We start from the raw sequence: 27,910 nt of genomic DNA on the forward strand, positions 1-27,910 counted from the left end.
GCCTAGAATAGGATCTCTATGCCAAGAGAGTGGGCGGGTGGGGAGGGTGTGGATTTACAAGGATGAAGATCACTTTTGTGATGCAACCATCTCATGGTGGTCCCGGCCCCATTACATGTTACTATGTAATTCTGAGGCCAACAATATGGCTTTCATGTTATGAGCGTCCCCACGCATGCTAGTAGCTACAAAATGAGAAAGAGGTGGGCATCCTTGTGTGTTTTAGCAAAGCTTTGGAGTAGCTCCTCTGAAATCATGTTATGAGTTGTACGTGAAACAATACTATTGCTCCTTGCATGCCTATAAACTTGCAACCCTTGGAATCAAAGCTAGCATTGTCCCACTTGGAAATCTGGGCAATCAAAGGTTGGCATTGCATACTTTCCAAGTGCTAGCCTTGAGATACAAGGTCTTCTAGAATTCTTGATAAATGAGGTTGGCAGTTGTTCCAAGTGCTAGCCTTGAGATACAAGGTCTTCTAGAATTCTTGATAAATGAGGTTGGCAGTTGTGGGAACATACAACACACATCAATGGTTTCCCCTCGAGGGTGTTGGACAACGAAGGTAATTAACATAGGTCTACCTCTGTAACTCTTGGTTTTCATCAATCTCCCTCCTGCCGCCTCCCCATGGGCCTCTCCTAGCAGAGGGACTTGTTCTTGGTAGCATGTTTACGTGACAGGTAGCATGTTTATGTCCCTGAGGGAAATCCGATCACGAGCATCGCATCTCATTTATCATTCGTCATTACCTAACACATGAGTTGGGAGTGATGACAAATATTTGTGAGGAAGACCTAAGGACCTAGAGTTGAATGGGCCTGCCAATGCCAAAGGGGCTGGGACTCATGAAGCAGCTGGGCAGGAGGATGAGGGATCAAGAGGGGTCTCGCCAGTAAAGCTCACCGCGATCAATTTAGTGTCAGATGGGTGCTGTTGGTACCCTCAAAGAAGGTCCAGAGTTTGAGTTTGGACTCAGGACAGCAAGGGCGGCAAGGCAATCATGGTGGTCTAGGATCCTTAATCAATGACGACTATCATATTTTGTTGAAAACAGGCACCTTGGCGACGAGCGAGCGAGCGAGCGAGAGAGAGAGAGAGATCAGCAAGTACCCATCAGAGGAAAGATTGAGAGACGAGGTGGAAAGTACCTGGAGAAGGGAACTTCATAGTTTTTTCCGCCCAAGAGAGCGAGCGAGCGAGCGAGAGCGAGAGAGAGAGAGAGAGAGAGAGAGAGAATTCGTGGAGCTCAGAATTCAGGGCTTGTATTTCCTGCTCGCTGGGCCGGCGCAGAAACTTTGCCGACACTTAATTCACGCCGTAGCATGGACACCGCAGTGAAAGATCCAGATCGAGGGTTGTTTCCATAGAAGTAGCTCGCTCGCGTAATCAATTGAAGCTCAGCTCTCTCGAGTTTTGGTTCACTAGCAAAGCTCCGACGGTAGCAAAGATGATGGATCCCTCATTCAGAACCCGGGGATCCGCGATGATGAGCCCCGGACTTCAAAACATGAAGTCTTCCTCGCCGATGGGTTACAACGGTGTTGCTCAGTCAAGCAGGCTGAGATCCGGGGAATTTAGATTTGCTGCTGGCAGTTTTCAGTATAATGTGAGAGTAGGCATAGCTTTGGTTCCTTGTATACTTCTGCTGCTGGGAATGGGTGGCAAGCCGGTGCTTGGAACTTTGACAGTAGGCCTCATGGTGTCTTACATTCTTGATGCTCTACACATCAAACATGGCGCCTTCTTTGGTATATGGGGTTCAATATTTGCCTCACAGCTTGCTTTAGTGCTAGCAGGAACGAGCCTCGCTACTGTAGTTTCAATGCCGCTATATTGCCTTGCGCTTCTGGTGTCATTCGAAGCAAATTTCTTGGTAGGAATATGGGTATCTTTACAATTTCGATGGTTGCAGCTGGAGAATCCGTCAGTGGTGCTGGCCCTTGAACGTGTCTTGTTTGCGTGCATACCTTTCACAGCCGTAACAATACTGACATGGGGTGTCATAGCAGCAGTTGGAATCCAAAATTCGCCCTTTTACCTGATGGTGATTCTTTTTGGGATGTACTGGATTTTTGCCTTGCCTCAGCAATCGTCTTTTAAAAACAAGCCCGAGAAGAACTACGGTGGACAGATCACAGAGGAAGCGATTATCCTTGGCCCCTTGGATGGGGCATTTCACACTCTCACGTTACTGTTCCTACCTTTGCTAGTTTACGTGGGCACCCATCATGCCCACATTTTCTCATCTGTCAATTCTATCTGCGAAATGCTTCTCCTTTTTTTCGTTCCCTTGCTATTCCAGCTTTATGCTTCAACTAGGGGAGCTCTCTGGTGGCTTGCGAAGGACCCAAAGCAGTTTCATCAAGTCCGCCTTGTGAATGGAGCCATTTCATTGTTCGTTATTATTGTGTGCATAGAGATCAGAGTCATCTTTTACTCTTTTGGCCAGTATATTCATATTCCTGCCCCTTGGAGCTATTTGTTTGTATCTATAGCCCTTTTGGGTGGTGCTCTTGCAATGGGGGCTTATGGAATGGGTTTGATAAGTGATGCTTTCAGCTCAGTTCTTTTGACTGGGGCCATGATGTTGGCAGCCCTTTCTGGATCTTTGGTGGTTGGACTGCCTCTCAAGGTAAGAAAGCTTTCACGTCCTGCTACATTTCCATGTGAAATCATGATTGAAGTTTTAACATTATTGTTCCATATCCTGCTGTGTATTGTTAGTGTGCTTTAACTTACTTTTTTGACTTCGTTGATACTTCCTCTATTTTCGTGGTTTCTTAGAGATTTGACCTTTTTTGTAATGATATTATGGCTACTGTTTAGCTCTGGATGCTCGTCTTTATCAATTCGTCTATTGGTCACAACGATAGCCTGGTTCTGACTGGCACTGTCTTTGTAACTGAAAGGGTTGGTTTTGAGTATAAGTTGTGCTGACAGGGAGATGTGGGCAGTGGAGCTTTTATGCTCTGGCTGCCTATACCCTCATTTCCACATCAATGAAAATATCACCTGTTTATTGTTTTTTTTGCCGTACATTAGTGAAAGGATTTATCAGGTTTCCAAAACATGTCTTAGAATGATTTGCCTGTTCATGTTATGCTATTCGCATTGTAATCATTTACATTGCTTATCTCTATTGATGAAATCTTGTTTAATTCTCAGAGGAGATCAGCCAAGGTTAAATGTACACACAATGATGGCTGCCTTAGATATTGATCAGAGTCAAAAGACGTTACCAATGCTTGTATAGCATCGTTTATTATTTAGGACTTGGTGCATCTGTTCTTGGGCCCCAGCAGTTTGAGCTACCCCTCCATTCCTCCATCCGCCTCAGCTTCTCCTCATCAAAGTAACAACGGAATGGTCACTTAAAGGGGCAAATCCTAGAGGCTATTCCTCTGACTTATATATGTCTACTGCATAGGCAGACACCTAACTTTCCGTGTATTTGAAGTCTGGCTGAGTGGCTTGCACCATTGGATTGTAACTTGTTAAGAGATTTCTGATAGTATTCAATCCGAGGGTTTTTTTCTCTCTGTGCAATAAGCTTGAAATCAGCTGCTTGCTTTGGTTTTATGGAGGGAAAAGCCTTCCGGAGGACAGAGAGGGTGGGAGTTCTTATTCCAGAGGCATTTGGAGCCTTTAGCTGTCTGTTGAAGACGGTAGTGTCAATAGGCTCAGCCTGGAGCTAGTCTGTGAGCTCACAGACTAGGCCAGTCTGTGAAATGGAAGTCACAGACTAGTCCTTCCAAGCTGTAAAAAGGGGATCGTGCCCCTCATTCAATCAGCAGCACGTCAGCCTACAGTTCATTCCCACAGTAGAGCTTCAGGCCTCCACACTCATTGAGGAGTTATAGCGCCCCCCTACCCCCATCTCCCTATAGGAAGGCTCCCAGCTTTCATCAACAGTTGTAACGCGCTTTTGATATCAATAGAACAAATACGCTACTGTGGTGGCAGTTGCACATAGCGAGGCTCTCTGCACACATGCCACACTCTCAGATGGCTGGCTACATGTCATGGTTATCCTCAGCCCATGGCATGCTGGGCTGCCACGTGGGCTGCCCAATCAGCACGAAGCAACAGCAGAAGCCTTGTGGACTGCCACACAGGCAGTCGGCTGTCATGTGGATGTTGGAAAGGTCACCTCCCCATCTGTAAGCCCCCAAATGAGGAGAGCGTGGGGGAGGGAGACCTAGGGCAAGATGTGCCCAAAGAGAGATTACGTGGATGTGTGGATCTGGAGCATTCATGGTTGGTGGGGTATCCCAAGGATGAAAGGCTGCATCAGGAGCAGCTCATGTGCAGGAAGATGGTGGGGACACAGTGTCTTGGATCAGGCCTGGCATGAGGCACTCAGTTGACTGCAGCAGGACCCTATGAAAGGCGCGCTGACATCAGCATGTGTACGGAGCAGGGTACAAAGCTGTACGGATCTGTACGGGCTGCTGCAGGGCAGTGTACGGAAGAGGTACGGCCAAGACAAGGCACCGGCAAAGGGCTGCAGCAAGGCGCAGTATAGTGGGGGTCTATGGGCAGGTCTATGGCTCGCAAGCAGGGCTGACAGGTGGCAGGACAGCAGCAAAGGAGCTGGACCCTGCATGGAACAAAGGGCCAGCAAAGGGCCCTTATATAGAGCTGGTTGGGCTGAGCCAACCAGGTCGGTTGGGCCAGCCAACCTAGTCTGTCCAGTCGGCCCAGTCAGGGCAGACTGGTTGGTATCTTTGCCAGGCCTTAGGGCCTATAAAAGGAGAGGCTCAGGCCTCATTTCATTATCCAGCATAGCCAAGCAGTTCCAGGGCAGAAAGGAGCAGCAGGGAGCCTACTCTCTGGGCCTATCTACAGGAGGTGAGAGAGTGCAACAAGTGCTGCAGACTTAGCCAGGGAGAGGCTGAACCTAGACTGTCTTCTAGGGCAGAAGGTTGCTGAGATCATCATCTTCTGGAGCAGCCATTCACAAGCAGGTTGGAGCAGTGGAACAGGGATCTGTGTGCTGCAGACAAAGCTTGGCAGGGGCTGCCCACCTAGGCTGATTCACAGGCAGTAAGGTGGAGAAGAACACACTAGACGGAAAGTCTACAGACGCTCGAGGTGGAGCACGCGGGCCCGAGTCTAGAGATAGCCAGCAGATAGGAGAAGGACCTTGTGGTAAGATCAAAGGACCACATCATTGGTGGGACTCTGGATCTATCTCTCTTGTATTGTGTCCATAGTTTTGGACGGAAATATATATTTTGGTGGTTTCTCTATCTGGCCGGTTCATTGTCTATTGATGAGTCTGCACACCTATTGTATGCACATAAGTAAAGAAGTTTGTGATTCCACACCCACACCGCACGCTGTGTGAGCTCCTGGGCATTACTATAAGTCTTCCACTGCGTGTACCCTCTGTTGGGTCATTTCTAACAGTGGACTGCCACGCAGGCAGCAGCAGCCAGCCCAGCACAGGTGCCACATCAGCAGAGGCACCACATCAGCAGGTGACGCCAGCCACAGGCGGTGCCAGGTCAGCAGCCACGTGACAAGTCACGGTAGACAGCAGGTCGGCCAGCTTCCTGCCTGGTCGGTGGGCAGGAAGATTGTGGTCGGTCCATTTTCAGGCCCAAAGGGGCCTATATAAAGCAGCCCCCTTGGCCCTCATTCTCCATCCCACACTTGGGCACTTCAGCCTTCAGTATAGCAGCAGCTAAGCCTCCCTGCAGCAGTCCAGCAGGGTAGCCTCAAGCTTCAAGGATCCAGTGAGGATTCACCTGCTCTAGTGAGTCTAGTTCTTTCCCAGTTTTGCAGTGAGGGTTTCAGCCCCTCCATACAGTTGTATTAAGCCCTCTGGGCATTCATTATTCAGTTGTATCTATTCCTCTTCGGGGGCCCACTACATTCTCTCCCTTTGATTCTCTCACTCACATCCATAGCATCACTTTGTGTATTGAGTGCATCATCTTGCATTTTGCAGTTAGTGTTGAGCAGGAGAGAGAGTGAGTTAGTCTATCTCCCGCTACAATGGTATAGCAGTCCAACATGGGGGGGATGAGGGTTCAGTGTCTCCACCACCACTCCCATCACATAATCCTGCAGATGTTTCCATGTCTGCCATGATGTAGATGCAAAAGCAGTAGTCCGTGACTCTCCTTACCCGCATGGCCCAGCTCTAGGAAATGTGGGACGATGTGAGCAGGCCGCTAGAGAGTGTGACAGAGCAGCTCGGAAGGTGAGAGGAACGCGATCGGGAGGCTCAGGATGGCAGGGAACTCCGGGATTGCGAGGCTTAGGAAGTCGGGGAGCGTGCCGCTGGGGAGGAGAAGGAAGAACGGGGCCAGCGACTCCTCCTTACTTTACTCCGACCATGTGGGGAGGACAAGGAGCACCACCCATCAAGCCTTCTTTTTTGGGCAAGCTCAACTTCACGCGGTATGATGGTAAGCAAGAACCTTTGGTGTTGACGTCGTGGCTCAATCAGTTTGAAAGTATTTTTTTGTGATGGCCATGAGCGATAACGAGTAGTGCATCCTAGCATCCATGTATGTACCTTACAGGTGAGGCGGTCACCTGGTGGCTCAAGTGGCAGAAAGACCACTCTGATGCAGATGAGTGGACACCTCTTTAGAGTTGAATAGGGTTGTGAAAGACCTCAGATCACGATCCTACCACCCCAACACCTAGAAATAGTTCTACGAGCTACGCCAGGGGGACACCGAGACAATGAATCATTATGCCAACAATTTCGCCCAGACGTTCGTAGGAAAGTCAGAAGCTAAGCAAATTTCTCCATGGGCTGCGCATAGACATCCAGTGGTATGTTAGAAGTTTCAGGCCATGGGATTATGAGTGTGCATATGAGCTTGCTCGGAACTTTGAGCTCATGCAGAAGGGATCCAAGCAGGTCAAGAGTAAGAAGTCCCAGGATTCCACCCCAGGTGATGGTGGGAATGGGCGGCAGAAGAAGAGCTGGATGGTGAAGGACAGCAACGGCTATGGCGGGTACTTGGATGCACCGACATGAGCACTCTGGCAAGGAGAACCGATGCTTCCATTGTCATGTGTGGGCCATAAGAAGCAAGATTGTCCGCATTATCAAAAGCTTCGAGCAAAAGGAGCCGCGTCGAGTGGTTCACCTACAGCTTCAACTCCTACAGGGACAACCTCAGTGGCCATCGACGAGCTTGAAGTTCAGCAGAAGGGGGAGCCTCATCCGTTTTCCTGTATGTTTCAGTTCTATGGACAGATTGGTGGTCAAAAGGTCCTTATCCTCCCAGATTCAGGCAGTTCAGAGGACATCATTTCCACCAAAGCAGCTAAGTAGGCACAGTTGACTCTTACATCAACGGAACTTCTTGCCTTGAATGGTGCATTTTCGGAGCAGCAGATAGAGAGCAACATGTAGGTAGCTTCAGCCACTCTGAAGATCTCAGGGTGGGTAGATTGTCGGCCACTTAGGGTCGCACCTCGAAGTCTCCCCGGCCATGGGTCCAAGTTCATCTATTGGCTTAAGGGTGTTCTGCTTGGACCTTTGATCTTAGTCATTCAAGGGGCTGAAGACCGGCGCAAGCAAGACACAATATTACTGCAGGATACAGTCTTACAGCAGGCAACAGGGTTCCAACAAGACCAGGATGCCTATCTCAAACCAAGTCTTCCTCTGTCCCTGTCACCTATATGCACCGAGGAAGACCACATGGGGCATCATCCTGGAGCATTCACCCACAGCACATATCCTTAACAGAAGTTAGCACTGGATCCAGGAATTCCATACCTGCAAATCGGGATTCATGCGCTTAGCACCCATTTCTGGATTCATGAACTAGGTATTCAGATCATGATTTGTCAGCCAGGTATACCACAGCCGGTCACCTCCATCAGGACGGCGGGAGGCCACTTTGATATGCTGGTTCGAGTTTCAGCAGAAGGGGATGTCACAGGCATCCTCAGGCTGTGGCACGTGGGCTGCCCAGTCAGCACGCAGCCACAGCAACAGCCATGTGACTGCCACGCAGGCAGCCACATCAAGCTCAACACAGGTGCCACGTCAGAGGGTGACGTCAGCCACAGGTGTCACCACGTCAGCAGCCACGTGGCAAGTCGGGGCAGACAACAGATCGGGCAGGTCCCTGCCTGGTCGGCGGGCAGTAAGATGGTGGTTGGTCCATTTTCAGGTCCAAGGGGGCCTATATAAAGCCAGCCCCCTTGGGTCTCATCCTCCATCGCACACTTTGGCACGTCAGCCTTCAGTACAGCAGCAGCTAGGCCTCCCTGCAGCAGCCTAGTAGGGTAGCCTCAGCCTCTTCAGGGATCCAGCGACTCCAGTTAGTCTAGTTTTTTCCCAGTTTTGCAGTGAGGTTTTCAGCCCCTCCATACAGTTGTATCAAGTTTGGGCATTCATTATTCAGTTGTATCATTCCTCTTCGGAGGCCCACTATGTTCTCTCCCTCTGATTCTGTCACTCACATCCACAGCATCACTTTGTGTATTGAGTGCATCATCTTGCAGTTTGCAGTTAGTGTTGAGCAGGAGAGAGAGTTAGTCTATCTCCTGCTACACTACACATGTGATTTGGTTCAGTACAGATCAGTTCACACTTTTGCTTAGGATCAGTTCACTCTTCCACTTACAGAGAGAGTTGTACATGCTAGTGAGAGAGTAGTTTAGCTCAATTGCTTGTTACATTAGCTGTTCTTTCATGACCATGGGGCAGAGTGCCTCAGCAGTAAGTGGGATGCTCTTTGACCCGTGGTCAAAAGCCTGGGTAGCCTGCTGAGTACAAGCCTTGCTAGATTCTGTGTGTCCAGGTTCTTACCAACCAAAGCTAACTGATCTCAGAGGAACCTCAGCTATGCCAGCTTTGGTGCATAGAGGATCTAGAATCAAGTTACCTTGGCAGGCTCATGAGTCGGGCCTGAGTGGAGCTTGTTGAGAACATGGTTCCAGAGGCAGCTGGGAGCAATTCCAGAGCTTGTGGAAGTTTGGCAGTTGGTGGAGGTATATGTGGAGCAGCCATAGGGATCTCACTGCATACGTTTCGTGGGTCAAGGTTGTGATTGTACGAATGTTCTAGCTCGGTTCCGGTTGTTTGAAAATGATGCAGAGCAACTCCTGGAGGTATAAAAGGTGCGGGATTGTGGACGTGATAACGCCCCGGCACCTTCGGCTTGTTCCTGAGAGCTTTTCTATGGGAGCTGAAGGATCATCTCTTTGATTGGGTGAGTATGTCATTGAGACGGGGGGTTGGAAGAATAGGGTCAATGCCCAACTTGTGAGCCTCCATTGAAAAGGGGCTTGACAACTGTAGGTATATGGGTGTGATAGCTTGCCATATGGGCTGATCATGGAGCATGTGAGAAGGCTGCCACATGGGCAGCATGGATGCCACATGGACTGTTGTATAGCCCAGCATACAAGGCTGTCATAGGCCCTGGAATAGGATGAGATTGGGGGATGGAACAGGCCCTGGCTGTCACATGGACTTTTGTCTAGCCCAGCATACAAGGCTGGAATAGGGCGAGATTACAGGCCCTGGCTTTGGGCAGTAGAAAGGGTTCATTAGAATTTAGGGTCCTGGGCACGGCCTGATATAGGGCTGCTGCAGGTCGCCCAGAAGCAGAGGTCAGGTGGGGTCGGATTTTTGAGGGGTCAGTCACCCTGGGTCTGGTCAGCCATTGTGGTGGTCCAGTTGGCCAATTTATAGGGGGGTTGTGCTCTATTAGAGGACCCCCAGCCTGATTGTTAAGGCAGTCTTTGTGTGGTAGTTGAGCTCTGCAGCGCAGTCTGGTGGTCTCTCATTGAGCAGCTACAGAAGCCTACTGAGGCATGCAGCAGTTAGGAGGAGTTCTGTAGCAGAGGGTGCAGCATACTCAGCTCGTGTTGGTGCCTGTTACCTCAGCTGCAGGTTTTGGTATACTTTTGAGAGCTGGTGTTGTACTACTTGATTTGCATATCTATACGTGGAGTCTTGGCTGTACGTCTGTTTGTGTCACCACAATGTAAATATCCTAAGTCAAAGTACAGTTGACCATTTATTTGATCATAATTAAAGAGTTTTATATGTGTTAATTATGGTCAAAAAGTTATTTTAATGGTCAAAGGATTGACTACGGTCAAAGATACTTAACTCTAGTCAAGTAAACCTGACTGCGGTCAGAGAGTGTCGACTTCGGTCAACAAGACTTGGCATGCGCCAAGAGGGTTAACCCCGGTTAACCAAGATGTGCCAACTTCGGTTGGAGAGACTTGGCTATAAAGGCGCCTCGACCCTTGGTCAAAGCTCTTTAATTATAATCAAGAGTGTTGACTCCGGTCAACCAGAGAATATATTTATATATATTTGTTTTGATGTGCACATGTGTCAGTGGGGACGCCCACTGTGACTAGAATTAGTCCACAGTGTGTTATTTGCATTCAAAACGCTAACAATTAATGGGTGCCATGGTGGTGCGCTTTAATTAATTGTTGCAGGTACTAGGAAGAATTATTTTTCCTAAGCGTAACGGGAGCCTGACAAGCATCTAGGAGGCGGTTCGTGTGACCGAAAGCTTTGAAGACTCCAGAATGGCCCTTAGTGGCATGTAATAGGACTTAGTTTAGATTTTAGACAAGTGGCATGTTGCCAATTTGAATTGAGCTTGAAGCTCTTGTAAAAAAGTGGATTTTTCATGTTTTGAAAGGTAGAGGTTACCAGACAGCTCTACGCTGAACTTCTGTAACAGATTTTCTCTCATGAATAAAAACCTTCGGGGGGGTCCAGTCCGACGTTTTGTCCTGGGCCCTAGTGCATCTTCAGAGAGAGGGGGTGAGGGAGAGCTTGTGAAAGCACAATTGCTGTCTTTTATGAGTGGTAATGGCTGTCTTTCACCAACGAGTCGGTTTCATTGGTATTAGAGCAGGATTAAAGGCTTTCTCAAGCCTTTGACGATCCAAGTAGTAGCCTAGGCAAGGATGTGCAAGGAAGGGGAGAGTTTGCTGTGCGCAACAGACAAGGCGTTATTGCAAAAGCTAACGGGGGCCCTGAGTCCTGACGGGACGTTGATGAAGGCAGTTGTGGAAGTGCTCTTGGTTCTTGCACGGGCTCCATAGAGCTTCTACTACATAGCGCGTCATGATGCGAAAACTCCTACAGCTGGAACTCGTCGAGGAGTGAACTGACGGAGAATAGGTGGGCTGTGGTGTGTTACGGCCTGTGATAGGCAGGAGTGTGAACCCTCACGGAAGAGACCAACTTACCGCCCTACGAGTGACGAATTAAATCGTCGATAAGGCGTCGTAGATCGCAGACGTTTTTTCTTTTCGTCAATTTGATCCGTCGTCGATTCCTTGCGTGGGCACTAGGTGTTGCAGACGTAACCACGACGCAGGCGCGGCGCGCGACACCAGTCAGCCAGCCAAGGTCTGAACCTTAGGCTGACGTGGCAACCACACGTGCGAGGTGACGTGGCAGCCAGGTGGCATGCACGTGCAGGCGCTGACGTGGCAGATGAGCAGTGGGCTTGATGACGTGGCAGTCCATGCTGGCAGACAGCTCAGCAGATGACGTGGCACTGACACGTGGCAGACAGCGCAGTAGCTGACGTGGCTTTGACACGTGGTAGGTGCTGATGTGGCAGGGCTGACAGAAAGCTGATGTGGCAGATGCTGACATGGCACTGACATGTGGCAAACCAGTGGTTAAATTAACTCTGGTTAGTTAACCCTGGTCAGAGGTCTAGTTAACTTGACCCAACCAGACCAGTCTGGTCACTGTAACCAGACTGTGACCAGTCCAGTTAGTCCAGTTGCAAACTAACCAGACCAAAACCAATCCATCTGGTTAGAGTAACTAGCCAGTTACTCCATCTGGTTACTGTTCTTTTTCCCAAAAAAAAAAAAAAAAAGAAGAACAGTTGCAGAGACTGTTTCTGCTAGCAATTTTCACCTGCTTGTCAAACTTTTACTGTCAGAAAAGCAGCAGAAAAAAACAGAGAAAGCAGAGAAAACAGAGAAAGTAGATTTCTACTGTCAGAAAAGCAGCAGAAAAGCAGAGAAATCAGAGATTTGCAGAAAAAGAGTATGCATGCCTTTGAGCAGTGAAAAGAGGGAAAAATAGATGCCTTTTGAAGCCATCTCCAGCAGCCAGAAAAGGGCAATATAGTTGTTGATGCTTTGGCAACTGTGTGGGTATAATATGCCTTGAACTGACAGCCAGTACTGGCATAGATTGTGAATGCAAAACACCTCTTGTTGAGGTATTTTTCTGTTGGAAAAGCAAAGGTAGTTGTGCATCAGTTACCTACACGGTGTGTGAAATCTGCAGATCCCAGAATATGGATCAATCACCTATCCAGTGGGATTCACAAGATAGGGATGTACATCCAAGACAGAGAAGTGTGCCGCAAACTGAACAAGAATTTGAACAGATGGTACGCACTCGTATACAAGAGCTGGAAAATCTCAAAAGGGATCCAAGGGCTCAGCATTTGTTTCAAGCAGAAGCTATGCCTAATCCAGTATATGACGTGCCAATGTGAGAGGCACACTCTCGTGTACAGTCTGAGAAAGAGAGATCTCATAGGAGACGGTCCCATAGTAAAAAGAGATCGAGGCATCATCACCGATCTCCTAGTCCATCACCGTCTACCTCGAGTTCGACTTCTGTGTCTTCTTCTTTCTTATCAGATAAACCATCCAGGAAAAGAAGAAAACACAAGAAGTCTAGGAAGAGAAAGACGTCCAAAGAGACCAAGGAATTTAAAGAGGGAGGAAAATCTGTCAAGTTTATGACCTACAATGGACAGTATGGTCATACAGACAAAGCATTGCAGTTCATCAGACAGTTTGATGCTGCATTCGGTACAGAAAAATTTTCAGAATCCTCCAAGTTGAGAATGGTCAGTTTGCACTTGACAGCAACAGCTAGTGCATGGTGGAGTGCACAGACCACAGATGGGTCAGCCCCAAGGAAGTGGAAGGACTTCAAGAAAGCCTTCTACCAGCAGTTTATGCCTAAACAGTTTAGAGACCATGTTCTTCAAGATTGGGACAGCTTGCATATGGTTGCAGGAGATAAAGTGGATGTGTACAACCAAAAGTTTTGGGATGTTTATTTGCAGGTTGCACCTTTCAAAAAGATCTCCAAAGGCACCCAAATGAGAAAGTACAGAGCAGGTCTCACTCCAAGAATTCAGGCAGTAGTGAATGCTTTGGGGGCAAAGAATATTCAAGACCTTATGCATTCAGCTTCAGTAGCGAGTCTTGTGCCGCTACAAGATCCATCTACAGTGCTATCCTTGCATGCAGGACGTGCTGATAAAAAGAAAACTGATTTTTCAAAATCAGAAAAGAAAGAGTACCCCAAGGCTGAAAAGAAAGGGTTTCAGCCTCAGAAGCCGAGGGGTACTTAGTTTTCAAGAACTTATAAGGGCAAATCTCTATTCACCCTTGAACAGATAGCGGAATTCCGTAGAGATGGGAAATGCTTCAGGTGCGGCAAAGAGAGGCATGTGGCTGCCCAGTGCCGAGAAAAGCCTTCAACTTCGAAGGGAAAAGAGGCAGAGAAGCCACGAGGACTGCAAAAGCCAATGGCGGGGGGAATTCCTGACATACTGGGTCATGCTTTGAACCCAGAAGAACGAGAATTGCTGCTATCATGGGGCAAAGTTAGAGACCAGCAAGCGCTAATTTTATTTGATCCAGGGGCTACTGATAATTTCATATCAGAGGATCTAGCTCTGAGGCTGGGAATAAAAACGGAGGAGTTAGGTAGGGCTTTGGATGCCGATCAAATGTTCTGTGGGAATCCTATGCCAGTTACTCCCTTGATAGGGAAGCTCCGTCTTCATGTTCAGAGTTATGTGGATCAGGAAGACTTCTTCATTTCTCCACTGAAACATTATGATGTAGTTTTGGGAATGCCTTGGTTTCACCGCAAGGCAGTGAAGTTGACTCTTCCTGAAAGAGTGCTGGAGTTTGTGCATAGGGGGAAAAATCAGCGTTTAATTGCCAGGAATAAAGGGGACACTATCCCCATTGTATCTGATGTTTCATGTGGTAAAGTAATAAAGTCTGCAATTTCTGCGTACATGGTTTTTGTAAAAGAAAAAGGGAATGAAATGCATGCTGAAATGAATGATGCAGACAAAGATAAGTTTCAGTTTCTTATAAACTTTAAAGATTGCTTTTCTGATACTTTGCCAGGGGAGTTAACCCCAGAGAGACCAGAAGATCATCAGATAGAGTTAATGCCTGGTAGTGAGCCACCAAACAGACCACCTTATAGAGTCAGTGCGACTCAGAGAGAGGAGATTATGGCTCAGGTACAGGATTTGCTGTCCAAAGGGTTGATTCAGCCCAGCTCGTCTCCTTTTTGTTCCCCTGTACTGTTAGTACAGAAGAAAGATGGCTCATTCCGTATGTGCGTCGATTATCGCGCAATGAACAAAATGACCATCAAGAATAGATTCCCTATTCCGCGCATTGATGATATCCTCGATCAATTAAATGGAGCTTCAGTTTTCAGCAGGATAGACTTAAAGAGTGGCTATCACCAAGTGAGGATACAGCCTCAGGATGTGCACAAGACAGCATTTCGCACTACATTCGGGTTGTATGAATACTTAGTGATGCCTTTTGGATTGACTAATGCTCCAGCCACATTCAATAGAATGATGGATCGCATCTTCCGAAAGTACAGGCATTTTATGGGTCCTTTCTTTGATGATATCTTAGGTTTTTCTAAGACAGAAGAAGAGCACAGAGAACATCTTGCTATAGTGTTTCAAGAGCTGAGAAATCATCAGCTCTATGCAAACAGCAAGACAAGTGAATTCTTCTTGGAAGAAATCCACTATCTAGGGCATATAATATCCAAGAATGGGATACAAATGGATCCAGCGAAGATCCGTGCCATTCAGGAATGGCCAGAGCTGAAAACTGTGCATGAAGTTCGAAGTTTCCTAGGCTTGTGTTCTTACTACAAAAGGTTTATCAAACATTTTGCTGATATTGCAGCTCCATTACATGACCTTACTAAGAAAAATGCAGCCTTCACATGGGGATTATCACAGAAGAAAGCATTCAATACACTCAAGGAGAAGTTGACTACAGAGCCTATTCTGGTAGTCCCGGATCTTTATCAGTATTTTGATGTTGATTGCGATGCTTGTGGAGAATGTGTTGGGGCTGCATTGCATCAGAATGGTCATGTAGTAGCCTATGAAAGCAGGCGACTTCGGGATGCAGAAAGATATCTAGGAATCTATGAGAAAGAGTTATTGGCTGTAATTCATGCCATCCATACATGGAAGCATTATCTTTTGGGTGCAGATTTTACTGTTAAAACAGATCACCAAAGTATGAGATACTTTTTGATTCAGACCAAGCTTTCTGAGAAGCATATGAAATGGGCAAACATGCTGTCAATGTATCATTTTCAGATTGTCCATACCCCAGGAATTCGGAACAGAGTGGCAGATGCCTTGTCCCGAAGATCCCAGGTCAATAATGTGACTATTTCTTATCATCAGGACCTGGAAGGCATGAGGGAGCAATATGCTCATGATTCAGATTTTGGTGAAATTTTACAGCAAATACAAGAGGGGCAATCCACCAATCACTATTCCCTGAAAGATGGGTATTTAATGAAAAATGATTGCCTATGCATCACCCAGGAGATGAGGAAAAAGATTTTGGGGGAATGCCATGCACCTCCCTATGCTGGACATAGAGGAATTACAGCAACAACTCTAGCACTAGAGAGGTATTTCTTTTGGCCAGGGATGCGGAAAGATATACATCAGTTTGTTACTGAATGCCTTACGTGTCAGAAAATGAAGTATGATAGACGGAAGGCACCTGGCCTACTTATGCCTCTTCCTGTGCCTCAGGTACCATGGGAAAGTATTACAATGGACTTTATTTTTGATTTGCCGAGATCAAAGTCAGGGAATGATGGGATTTGGACTATCATTGATAGATTCAGCAAGCAAGCTCATTTCATTCCGGTTCGTAAAACCATAAAGGCAGATCATATGGCTAAGCTGTTCATAGCACGAATTTTTAAACATCATGGTATGCCTAAGTCCATTGTTAGTGATCGAGATCCCAGAATGACCAATCTATTCTGGTGGTATCAGAGCTTTATTTGATAACATGGGGACGAATCTGAAATTTTCTTCTTCTTTTCATCCCCAGACAGATGGTCCAAGTGAAGTAGCAAATTCTACAATTTTGGATATGCTGAAATGCTACGTGGGTGACCAAAGTTCAGACTGGGAAAAGTACCTACCGTTAGTAGAGTTTGCTTACAATAATACAGTACATAGCTCTACAGGGAAAGCCCCTTTTGAGGTCATATATGGGAAGGTGATTTTGCCACCTATATTGAGGACCAAAGATGAAATATTTGCAGCTGATCAGTTTGTGAGAGACCTCCTGACAGCTTACAGCCAAGTCCGGACAGCAATTGAAAGGTCTCAAGAAAAACATAAAAGAGCTGCAGATAAGCATAGGAGACAGTTGGATCTTAAGGAAGGGGACTGGGTACTTTTGAGGTTTGAAAAAGCTAGGCTCTGCAAGTTTAAAGGCAAACAGAAAGTGTATGCAAAGTTATCTCCCAGATACTATGGCCCTTTCAGGGTTACAGAAAGAATAAATGAGGTTGCATACAGATTAGCATTGCCAGAGCATTGGAGGATTCACAATGCATTCCATGTGAGTCTTCTAAAGAAATTCCAGGGACCAGAGCCTACAGAACCAGTATCAGAGGATCCATCAGAAGTGGATGAGCTGGAAGAAGTGCTTCAGCCAGAGCAAATTGTGTACCATACTGTAGGTAAAGGCCCTCAGGGTAAGCAATTTTACAGGTATCTTGTAAATTCAAGAATTATCCGATCATCCACAGCTTTTGGATGTTTACAAGGAAGCTTTTTAGTTGAGGTCAACTGAATAGAAGCCGAGGGGATGTCACCACAATGTAAATATCCTAAGTCAAAGTACAGTTGACCATTTATTTGATCATAATTAAAGAGTTTTATATGTGTTAATTATGATCAAAGAGTTATTTTAATGGTCAAAGGATTGACTACGGTCAAAGATACTTGACTCTAGTCAAGTAAACCTGACTGCCGTCAGAGAGTGTTGACTTCGGTCAACAAGACTTGGCATGCGCCAAGAGGGTTAACCCTGGTTAACCAAGATGTGCCAACTTCGGTTGAAGAGACTTGGCTATAATTAAGGCGCCTCGACCCTTGGTCAAAGCTCTTTAATTATAATCAAGAGTATTGACTCCGGTCAACCAGAGAATATATTTATATATATTTGTTTTGATGTGCACATGTGTTCAGTGGGGACGCCCACCGTGACTAGAATTAGTCCACAGTGTGTTATTTGCATGCAAAACGCTAACAATTAATGGGTGCCATGGTGGTGCGCTTTAATTAATTGTTGCAGGTACTAGGAAGAATTATTTTTCCTAAGCGTAACGGGAGCCTGACAAGCATCTAGGAGGCGGTTCGTGTGACCGAAAGCTTTGAAGACTCCAGAATGGCCCTTAGTGGCATGTAATAGGACTTAGTTTAGATTTTAGACAAGTGGCATGTTGCCAATTTGAATTGAGCTTGAAGCTCTTGTAAAAAAGTGGATTTTTCACGTTTTGAAAGGTAGAGGTTACCAGACAGCTCTACGCTGAACTTCTGTAACAGATTTTCTCTCATGAATAAAAACCTTCGGGGGGGTCCAGCCCGACGTTTTGTCCTGGGCCCTAGTGCATCTTCAGAGAGAGGGAGTGAGGGAGAGCTTATGAAAGCACAATTGCTGTCTTTTATGAGTGGTAATGGCTGTCTTTCACCAGCGAGTCGGTTTCAGTTTGTGTTCTTTTCACATCTGAATGTGTTCTCAATCTACTTGTGCACTTGCATGTGAAGGTGTATAGTATCTTGGCAATTATCTCCCGCATTAGGTGACTAGTGGTCAAGATTAGTCTTTGATGCAAGGTCATTGTTCTGCTTGTGTTGTAAGCTAGGTATATGCATAGGTTTTCTAACATGGCATCAAAGCCCAGGTAGTCTACTACAGATATGCTTCTACAATTGAAGGTGGAGGTCCCTTGCTTTAAGAAAGAAGGGTGATGTAAACTCAGCTAGGTGTGCTGTAATCAAGCGAGGTTTGCAGTGAGTGTGAATGATTCTTGGTTGACAGAATTTTCAGGGAATCTAAAGAGGCTTCCATGGTGTCTCATATGCCTATCGCTAGAAGGGGATGTTGATGGGACTATCTATCTTCTTTGGAAGATAAAGATTGAGTCACATGGAGACAAGAGCATAATAGGAGATTACTGATTGTGTTGAGATCAAGCCTCAGGATCAAGTGGACGTGTCAGGTAAGATTGTGCAAGTTAGCATAGGGATGCTGAGCACTATCCATGATCATTGGAACGATTGCAGATTTTGTGCTCCCACACATTTAGTTAGCAGAGTCTGCTTGTGAGGCTTGGAAGATATTGATAGATCTGTAGAGACTAACAACCCGGCTCAAATATTTACACAGTTATTCACATTGATGCTAGGTGAGGCAGAGTCTGTCAGTGACTATCTGTCAGGTTGAAGATTCTCAAAGAGCGATAAACGTGTTTTTTTCACCACCTTTGTCCTTAAAGTTCAATCTCTCTTCCTCCTAGAGCAAGAGAGGATAAACTTCCTCAAAGGTTAGGAGATTTAACCTTTCTCCAGCTATCAGGGCAGTTACCAACATTGTTAGGTAGCATTTAATTGTGCACAGTTTGAAGGGGTTTCGCTTAGAGAGGTATGTTTAATCTTTGCAGGATGTCGACTTATATTCGTTTAACATTGTCAATTCCCTTCTACTCGTCTCTTCTCCTGTGACCTCATTTAGCAACAACTTGTTGTCACTGGCTCCCTTTTCTTTTACAAGGTGTTCATGGTGGCTTAACTTTTGGCACTATCTGAAATGATAAAGATGTTACATGGGTTTGTGTTTACCTGTGGTTCATGTAATGTCATTACAATATTCTTTGATTACTCCGTTGCTATATTGTCTCCTGACTAACCTAAGGTGCTCATGACTCTACTTTTGGCACTATCTGAAATGATAAAGATGTTACATGGGTTTGTGTTCATCTGTGGTTCATGTAATGTCATTACAATATTCTTTGATTACTCCGTTGCTATTGTCTCCTGGCTAACCTTTTTCCCCTTTCTGTGCAGTTTTTGCCAGCACCAATCGTGTCAGCTTTTTACATTTCACAGTTTTGTGCGAAGAAGAATCTTTCTTCATACTTCATCTTTGCTGTCACTGCCAGTGTTACTCTAGCATGGTTTGTGGTACATAATTTCTGGTTTCTCAATGTCTGGTTGGGTGGGGTTACATTGAAGTCTCTCTGCAAGTATCTCATTGGGAGTGCAGTGCTGGCCTTGGCTATTCCAGGTCTTGTTCTTCTCCCTGCGAAGGTCCACTCACTGGCAGATGCTGGTCTCATAGCTCATGCCTTAATTGTCTGCCACTTAGAGAATAGGCTGCATAACTACGCTAACAGCTACTATGGGCTTGAAGAGGACGTGGTGTATCCAAGCTATATGGTTATGTTGACCACAGCGGTTGGTTTACTCTTGGTGCGGCGGCTTACGGCAGAGAATCGCATCACCTCTTTGGCAACCTGGATTCTTACATGCCTATTCTGTGCCAAACTGTCGATTCTTTTTTTATCAACAAGAAATGTTCTGTGGGCAACCACCATTCTTTTACTGGCAATTTCTCCACCAGTTCTCCTCTACAAGTATGTTGTCAATTCTTGTTGCAATATGAAATGAAAGCATGGGTGGGGTTATATTCTGCTTATCTGTTTCATTTGCATATGGTGGTGTCTACTTGTTCAGCTCTTGCATTTGTTTGGAAGCTCATTTGGCTTGTGCTTCAGGGACAAGACAAAAGGGGGTTCTAGAATGAGACCATGGCAAGCCTTTGCACATGCAGCAACTGTATGTGTATCTGTTTGGTATGCCAGATATACAATTTTTGACACTCTCCAATGGTGGTTGGGGCGGCCACCTTCCGATGGCTTCATTCTAGGTGCTATCATTTTTGCCTGTGGCACTGCAAGTATTCCTATTGTTACGTACCACTTTGCACATGTACAGGTTAAAACCTCTTCCTTTCAGTTCTTATTATATTGTGGTGTTTGCCTGGAAAGAGTGCTGTCTGCTTCTCATAGGTAAAGTTTGAACTTGGATAAAGATGTTTTGCAAGTGGAGTTACCTGTATGCAAAGGCAAAGACTGAATTTTGACAGGTTAAATGTTTGCAGTCTGCCAAAAGAGCCCTCGTGTTGGTGGCTACACTTGGTGTCTGCCTTATGTTCCTTCAACCTCCAGTTCCTCAAGTTTGGACATTCTGGTGGGATTCTTATCATGTGCCTCAACACTTACTTGATGATGCAACAATTTATGGCACGAGTGCACAGAAACCCACGTGGCCTGCATGGCTGTTGCTATTTATGATTGTGACATCACTGGCAGCATTTACCTCAGCTATCCCTGTTCAATATATTGTAGAGCTCCGGCTTTTTTATGCAATTGGAGTAGGTATCACTCTGGGAGTGTACATATGCACTCAATACTTCATGCAGGCTCAAATCTTACATGCATTGCTTGTGGGGGCCACATTGTGTTTGTCTGTTTTCCTTGTTTTCACCCACCTGCCTTCTGCATCTAGCCCAAGGTATATGCCTTGGGTCTTTGCATTATTGGTGGCTTTATTACCTGTCATGTATTTTGTAGAAGGTCAATCGAGGCTTAGTATGGGTGAGAATGAGGATGAGAAATTTGTGGCACTCTTGGCACTGGAAGGTTCAAGAGCTTCACTGTTAGGGCTCTATGCAACCATCTTCATGCTAATTGCCTTGCAAATTAAGTTTGAGCTGGCTTCACTGGTAAAAGAGAAGGTCATGGAGAAGGGGAAGAACTGGATGCAGCCTGGCGTGGGTTCTGGATTTGTTCCCAAACGGCGATTCCAGCAAAAGCATCAATCATTGGCAGCAACATTTACTGTGAAGAAGCTTGCCATAGAGGGGTCATGGATGCCAGCTGTTGGCAATGTTGCAACTTGCCTATGCTTTGCACTTTGCCTGATATTGAATATGATTTTGACTGGTGGTTCGAATAGGGCTGTTTTCTTTCTGGCTCCAATCTTGTTGCTACTCAATCAGGACTCCAGTTTTTTCACGGGATTTGGGGATCGGCAGCGCTATTTCCCTCTGACTGCTGTGATATCCATCTATTTGGTGGTTGCAGCAGGGTACAGGCTAGTCGCCGAGATTTGGGATGGCCAACAGTATGCTTCCTGGGGCCTTGAAAGTGGAGGGCCAGGTTTGTTCTTTGTTTTGAAAAATGGCTTGCTGCTGCTCACTACGATACCCAATCAGTGGATGTTTAATCGCTTCATGTGGGACAATGTGAAGCAATCTGATTTTTGGCTTTTGCTTCTGACACCTTTGAACCTCCCAGCTATTATCATTACAGATATACAAACGGTTCGGGCTTTGGCTTTAATGGGAATAATCTATGCTCTGATACAGTATTTGGTTTCAAGACATGTAAGGATTGCTGGAATGAAGTTCATTTGACTTTTTATGAAGATGAGGTTATGTACATTAGAAGGTTCTTCGGACAGTTTTGCTCCAAAAGGATTATGTGACTACCAAGAGTTGAGGAAAAAGTTACTGTGCTACATTGGTTTTTTGAACTTCTGATGCTCTTCAAGTGTTCCATTAACTTTATGAAAAGGTATAAAACGAAGAGGTGTGTTTATTCTGACCCCCCTCCCCTTCTCTCTCTCTCCATTAGTCTAACTGAAGAAGCCCAAATCTGTCCTGTAACCCCTCTTGATGGCTCCATGCTGACCTCCTTTTTACTGTCTTATGCGTAGAAGTTCAGGTATGGCCTCAATTTTGATATTTCAAGCTTAGAAGGCAATTCATAGGGGTATGAATACGAGTGTAAGTTCTTTCCTGTAAGAAATTTGGCATGCTATTACTCCCTTCACGAATTTTGGAAGCCCATTGCTCAATTCTATTCACAATTGACAATCTCTCTTTATATTTTTAATTTTTTGGAAGCCCATTGCTCAATTCTATTCACAATTGGTAATTTCTCTTTATTTTTTAAAAATTTCTTCATATTTAATACATACAGCCCAAGCATTCATTGTAAGAGATGGACTGATTGCATTAAATATCTGCAAACTTTTGGTAGTTGAATTTAAAGAAAGGTCTAAAGAATATGCTTTCAATAATGCAGAGACCAATTCAGTGGCTTTATAGAGATCTCCTCTCCATTTCTCAATCTGCCCAATGGTTTAACAGTTACTTTGTGGTTCTACTAATAGCATACTCAAAGACCATGTCAACAGCATTGGGTCTATGATATAGTTTGTTGTTCACATGAGGACTTGCAAGTTAACCCATACAAGTCTGTTCGTCACGCCAGGGGCGGCTAAAGCAAGGATTCACTTTCACATCTAAAGTGGACTCTCCAAAAAACAAGCAGCGGACGTGGAGCCCTCCCTCCCTGCCAGCTCCTGCCCCCCCGCAGCTGATTTGCCCAGCCCCTGTGGCTGCTTTCATCAGCTTCCCATTCTTTTTCGTCTCTTCAAAAAAGGGCAGTGCTCTGGGCACCCTATGCCGCTCGTTCATTATGTATAACATTCATGTTCTGCTAGGTCATACAATGAATGGATAAAGGTGTCAATTTACTTGGACGTTTTCATGTACCAAATGCGTTGTATAAATTTAGTATAGATGCTTGGAATGCTTTAGAGTAGGAGAAATGAGAGAATCTTGTAGGTGCATTTGTGGGCATATGATATGCAGCTACCTTTGGGTACTTAGTACCATGTGGTTCATCTATGCAGTGATCAGTGTTAAGTTTTTGTGAATTGACTCTTCTTGATTGAAGCTCACAGCTATTCGTTTGTAATGCCAAGTTTGAGATAAACTTGGGGCTTTTATTCATATTCTTTATTCTCAATAAGCTCTCTGTATATATCTCATGAGCATCTGTAAAGGTTTTGTCATGTATAAGTGATGATTCTTTGTAGGTTAGCTGGATTGAAGCTCACAGCTATTCATTTGTAATGCCAAGTTTAAGATAAACTTGGGGCTTTTATTCATATTCTTTATTCTCAATAAGCTTTCTGTATATATCTCGTGAGCATCTGTAAAGGTTTTGTCATGTATAAGTGATGATTCTTTGTAAGTTAGCTGGATATTATAGAGAAAAGACTGATTCTTGATAGATATTTAAAGGTAAATCTCAATTCTATATCGAGTCAAGCTTCTTTCCATATTTGATCTGGGGGATCTATTAGTATATGCTGACAAACAGCTCAACATCTTGCTTCCAAGTAAGTTATCTTAAATAATTTGGGATTTATACTTAACTAAAGATGGTTTTAATCGAACTCAATTGCAATGTGTGCTTGAATAGTGGTTAAAGGGTGTATCAAGGCAAAGAGTTTGAGCATGCGCATGCTTTGTAATTGGCTGTCCCTTTTCATGGCAGTCGCTTGAGTTCGGGCTAGCCCATGGCAGCCTAGGCCATCTCGGTGGTGGCAAGCTTCAGTTAGGAGCCTCTTTAGAGCCTAGGCCGTCCCCATGGTGGTGAGCTGAGCCTCTTTAGACCTCCCCCTAGGTCGCCTCTTGCTGGCAAATCCTTTCACTCGGGTGGCTTCTCCTTTCTTGATGAGCCATTTGGCCATTTTCTACCAGCCACCATTGGTGGCGGGTACCTTCGCCATAGGCCCCTTCCTTAGGGGGCTTGTAAAAGGCACCTTTCAGCTAGCATCTGGGAGTTTTTTTGGGAGGTATTCGTGGATCTTCAAGAGGTTTTTTGGGAACTGTTTCTTGGTGCTCATCTCGCCACTGGGAGCAGCCCCACAAGTAGCTTCCTTTCCTAGTTAGTTGTGGTTCTTTTGGAGCTTTTGGTAGTGGTTTTAGAGGGCTTGAGCATTCATACAGTTGCCGAGAGCTCTCTTTTTTGGCTAGCCTCTAGGGGTTTTGTTCGAGAGGGCCTCACTCCTCTCTTAGCATCAATGATATTTACATTACTACCTTGGCATAGCAGTTTTTTAGCTATCTACAAAACCCATTCGATACAATGCTACCATCCATCCATCATTCAATAGGTGGGATATCATCTCATCTATCAATTCAGGGTGCTTTGGCTTTCGATAGTCCACCATTGATGCATGTAGTTTAGGCTTTTCTTCCTCTTTGTAATAAAGCTTCATAGGGTTTACACGAAGTTGAATTTGTTAGAAAATACCCAACAGAGGGTACACGCAGCGGAAGACTTATAGTAATGCCCAGGAGCTCACATAGTGTGCAGTGTGGGTGTGGAATCACAAACTTCTTTACTTATGTGCATTCAATAGATGTGCAGACTCATCAATAGACAATGAACCGTCCAGATAGAGAAACCACCAAAATATATATTTCCATCCAAAACTATGGACACAATACAAGAGAGATAGATCCAGAGTCCCACCAATGGTGTGGTCCTCTAATCTAACCACAAGGTCCTTCTCCAATTTGCTGGCTATCTCTAGACTCGAGTCCGCATGCTCCACCTCGAGTGTCTGTAGACTTTCCGTCCAGTGTTCTTCTCCACCTTACTGCCTGTGAATCAGCCTAGGTGGGTAGCCCTTGCCAAGCTTTGTCTGCAACACACAGGTCTCTGTTCCACTGCTCCAACCTGCTTGTGAATGGCTGCTCCAAAAGGTATAATGATCACAACACCTTGCTGCCCTAGAAGACAGCCAAGGTCCCAGCCCTTAGGGAACTCAGTCTGCAGCACTCCTTCAACTCACCTTTACCTCCAAGATGAGGCCAAAGGGAATGCCTTCAGTCTGCTCCACTTTCTGCTGGATGTTGGATGAATAATGGGGCATGAAGCCCCTCCTTTTATAGGCCTAGGGGCCTATCAAAAAACCCGACCAGTCTGTCCCAATCTGGGCCGACTGGACAGATAGGTTGGCTGGCCCAACCGACCTGGTTGGCTCAACCCAACCAGCCCTTTAAGGGCTCACAAAACTAGGGCCCTTTGGCCCACACTTTTAGGGCTTGTGGCCCTCCAATCAAGGCAAGGGCCCAGCTCATAGGTCAGCCCTATATAAGGCCTGGTTGGCTGCCTCAAATCAGCCCAACCAGCCTCTCTCTTGGCCGACCCATGTGCTGGTTTGTCCTGCCTCTGCTGCGCCACTCATGCAACGTCGTACTATTCCGTACATTGCTGATGTCATTGCGCCTTTCATAGGGTCCTGCTACAGCCCACTGAGTGCCTCCTGCCAGGCCTGATCCAAGACACTGTGTCCCCGCCATCTTCCTGCACATGAGCTGCTCTTGATGCAGCCTTTCATCCTTGGGATACCCCACCAACCATGAATGCTCCAGATCTGTCCCAGATCCACACATCCAGGTAATCTCTCTTTGGGCACATCTTGCCCTAGGTCTCCCTCCCCCACGCTCTCCTCATTTGGGGACTTACAGATGGGGAGGTGACCTTTCCAATAGAATTAAAGGACCGCCATCCCTATTTAAGAAGCAAATCAAGTATGGATTCAAGACTTGAATGCCTGTGCCTTCTAGCATGATCAAGTCACAACGCAACACTACACCATGAAAGATTTTTGTAAGTGGATATACAATGGATGTCAAACTGGCAAAGAGGGGATCCCTTTGTGCTTTTGACACGAACATGACTAGCGTTGATCTTTTCTTGTCTTCCAAAGGGCCGTGTATGATAAACTTTACAAGGTCAACTATCCCCGCCACTCCAAAGTCTTGCAACTCATCTAGGATAAACACACATGCCTTATCCCAAATGTCATAGGAGAAGCTGAAGGTTGTGAACCAGCTGCCGCTACAGTACTTTGCAAGTTTAGAGCCAAGGTATTCTTCTTGATCTCTGCATACTCTTTCTCTAGAATCTTTGGCATCTTTCCTCTTGCATCCTTTGTTGGATTGCCATCCACATCTAATGAACACACCCAACTTTTGGCCCACAACTTGTCAATCATTTGACCAAGACCAAGGACTTTTTGCTTATCCACATTAGCAGCTTTGCCAACCAACTCTTGACCAAGACCAAGGACTTTTTGCTTATCCACAGTAGCAGCTTTGCCAACCAACTCTTCTTCCCAAAGAAGCAGTCACCATCAAGCAACTGTTGGCATACATCCTTCATTATCTCATTTGGAATGTACCGTAATTGTCTCCACCAAACAATAGACAATTTCTTTATTGTTGTTTTTTTCTGATCTACCGCATGCTCTAATGTCTCATAGGATATCTTTCCTGCTTCATATGCTTTACCAACATTAAAGATAATCTGAAAGATTAACTCCTCATGAAACACTATGCAAGTAAAGTCCCTATATCTTGCAACAATGGTCTTCAAGTCCTGCACACCTGACTGTGTATCATTCACTACGCCCTTCAAGCATCTATAAAAAGGAGTTTGCTTCATATTGTATTTAGCGGTAGGTCTCCTTCCCTTTACTCTTTGTGGCGAGCCGCATCCGACGATCCATAACTTCCCCGCCTTTGTTAGGATCTCGAAAAGAGTTGAGTTTTTCCTCCTAGTCAACGGAACCAAATTCAACCTTTCGGATTCAAGAATATATTTTGAGTCATCATTAAATAAGCATATGTAATAGATGGCCCATTGAAACTTTTGTAGATACTCAGTGTGATTCAAGTGTCCTTTTCGTCCCTCTTCAAGAGCAATTCTACAAGCTTTGCAAAAGTATTGCCCATCAACAGGCTCAAACCTGCATCTATCAAGGAAATTGTTCTTTGCGAGCATATATCTCTTCTCGATGTCATTCCCATATCTACTTTGGTAGAGATCAGGTTCACGAGCAAAGTCACTATCTTTAAACTCACCGAAGGCTTTGAGAAAATCTCCATGCTTTTGAAATGTGACTTCCTTCAACTGAGGATCATCTTCTGGAAGTCTCACAAACTTCATTGGACGGAGAGTGACATTGCCCACAAATGGTGTTTTAGCATTCCTGGTATCTTCATACAACTTGCACGCAAAATGCACATCCAGCTTCTGTTGATTTGTGAACAAGGAAGCTCGATCAATGAGCGGTGTGATGACGAGAAATTGTACCAATCCCCAAATATATCCCTCGTCTTCAGGAGGATGTAAAATTTCCACACTTACAAAAAAATCAGCAAATGTATCTTCTTCCTCGGATTCTGTAGTCTCACTGTCACTATCCAACTTCTCGCTTGGTGCTAAATAACATGCACTCACTCGGTCTACCCGTGGAGCTAGAGTTCTTTTTGCTCTCTTTCTTGGAATAGCTGTGGAAGTTGATCCTGCCCCGGGACGACGACTCACTCGCTTTCTTGTTGTTTTAGCCGGAGATGGAGTACCAATACTTAACCCTATGGTGGTTGCGGGGTATACAACCTCAGAACGAGATGCTGCTAGTGGCGCACTTGTTATTGGTGGCACACTTACTGTAGGTACTATTGCTGCCACACTTACTACAGGTAACTGGCACACTAACTGTAGGTACTATGTTAAACCCACCAACCTACTACATGTGCAGCAGGTTGTGGGTGCAACCCCAACCTGTTGCATGTGCAGCAAGTGGTGGGTGCAAACCCAACCTATTGCATGTGGAGCAGGTGGTGCAACCCCACCTGTTGCACAAATCACCAAATTTTTGGTGATTTGTGCAACAGGTGGTGGGTGCACCCACCAACTTGTTGCATATGCAATAGTTTGGAGGTATGTTTACAATTTTGGGTTTGGAGTTTTATTTTAGGGTTTAGGGTTAAGAGTTTAGGTTGGGGTGCACATCAATATATTTTGTATTTTGATTTCAAGTGTGAGATTTGTTGGGCTTTTTTACAATTG

General features: G+C 45.5%; 1 protein-coding gene across 1 annotated transcript; it reads left to right on the plus strand.

The window, feature by feature from the left end:
• The first annotated feature begins 1,158 nt into the window (after positions 1–1,158).
• NEF1 (no exine formation 1) lies at positions 1,159–21,981 on the plus strand. The gene is made up of 4 exons (XM_087392461.1): positions 1,159–2,635; positions 19,188–19,756; positions 19,898–20,117; positions 20,284–21,981. Exons 1-4 carry the CDS (start codon positions 1,451–1,453, stop codon positions 21,598–21,600), a joined length of 3,291 nt encoding a protein of 1,096 aa, XP_087248587.1. The 5' UTR covers positions 1,159–1,450; the 3' UTR covers positions 21,601–21,981.
• The last annotated feature ends 5,929 nt before the right edge of the window (positions 21,982–27,910 follow it).

Source organism: Dipteris shenzhenensis, chromosome 21 (genome assembly GCF_047967505.1).
Source record: "Dipteris shenzhenensis isolate YYH24624 ecotype China chromosome 21, Dip_SZ_1.0, whole genome shotgun sequence".
NCBI classification, from domain to species: Eukaryota; Viridiplantae; Streptophyta; class Polypodiopsida; order Gleicheniales; family Dipteridaceae; genus Dipteris; species Dipteris shenzhenensis.

What these genes read in the sequence shown, in the direction of transcription:
- NEF1 (XM_087392461.1), top strand. Translation starts at nt 1,451, where the DNA reads ATGATGGATCCCTCATTCAGAACCCGGGGATCCGCGATGATGAGCCCC. An exon ending in CCACCAGTTCTCCTCTACAA is followed by an intron (nt 19,757 to 19,897) that starts GTATGTTGTCAA and finishes CTTGTGCTTCAG; the next exon opens with GGACAAGACAAAAGGGGGTT. An exon ending in ACCACTTTGCACATGTACAG is followed by an intron (nt 20,118 to 20,283) that starts GTTAAAACCTCT and finishes AAATGTTTGCAG; the next exon opens with TCTGCCAAAAGAGCCCTCGT.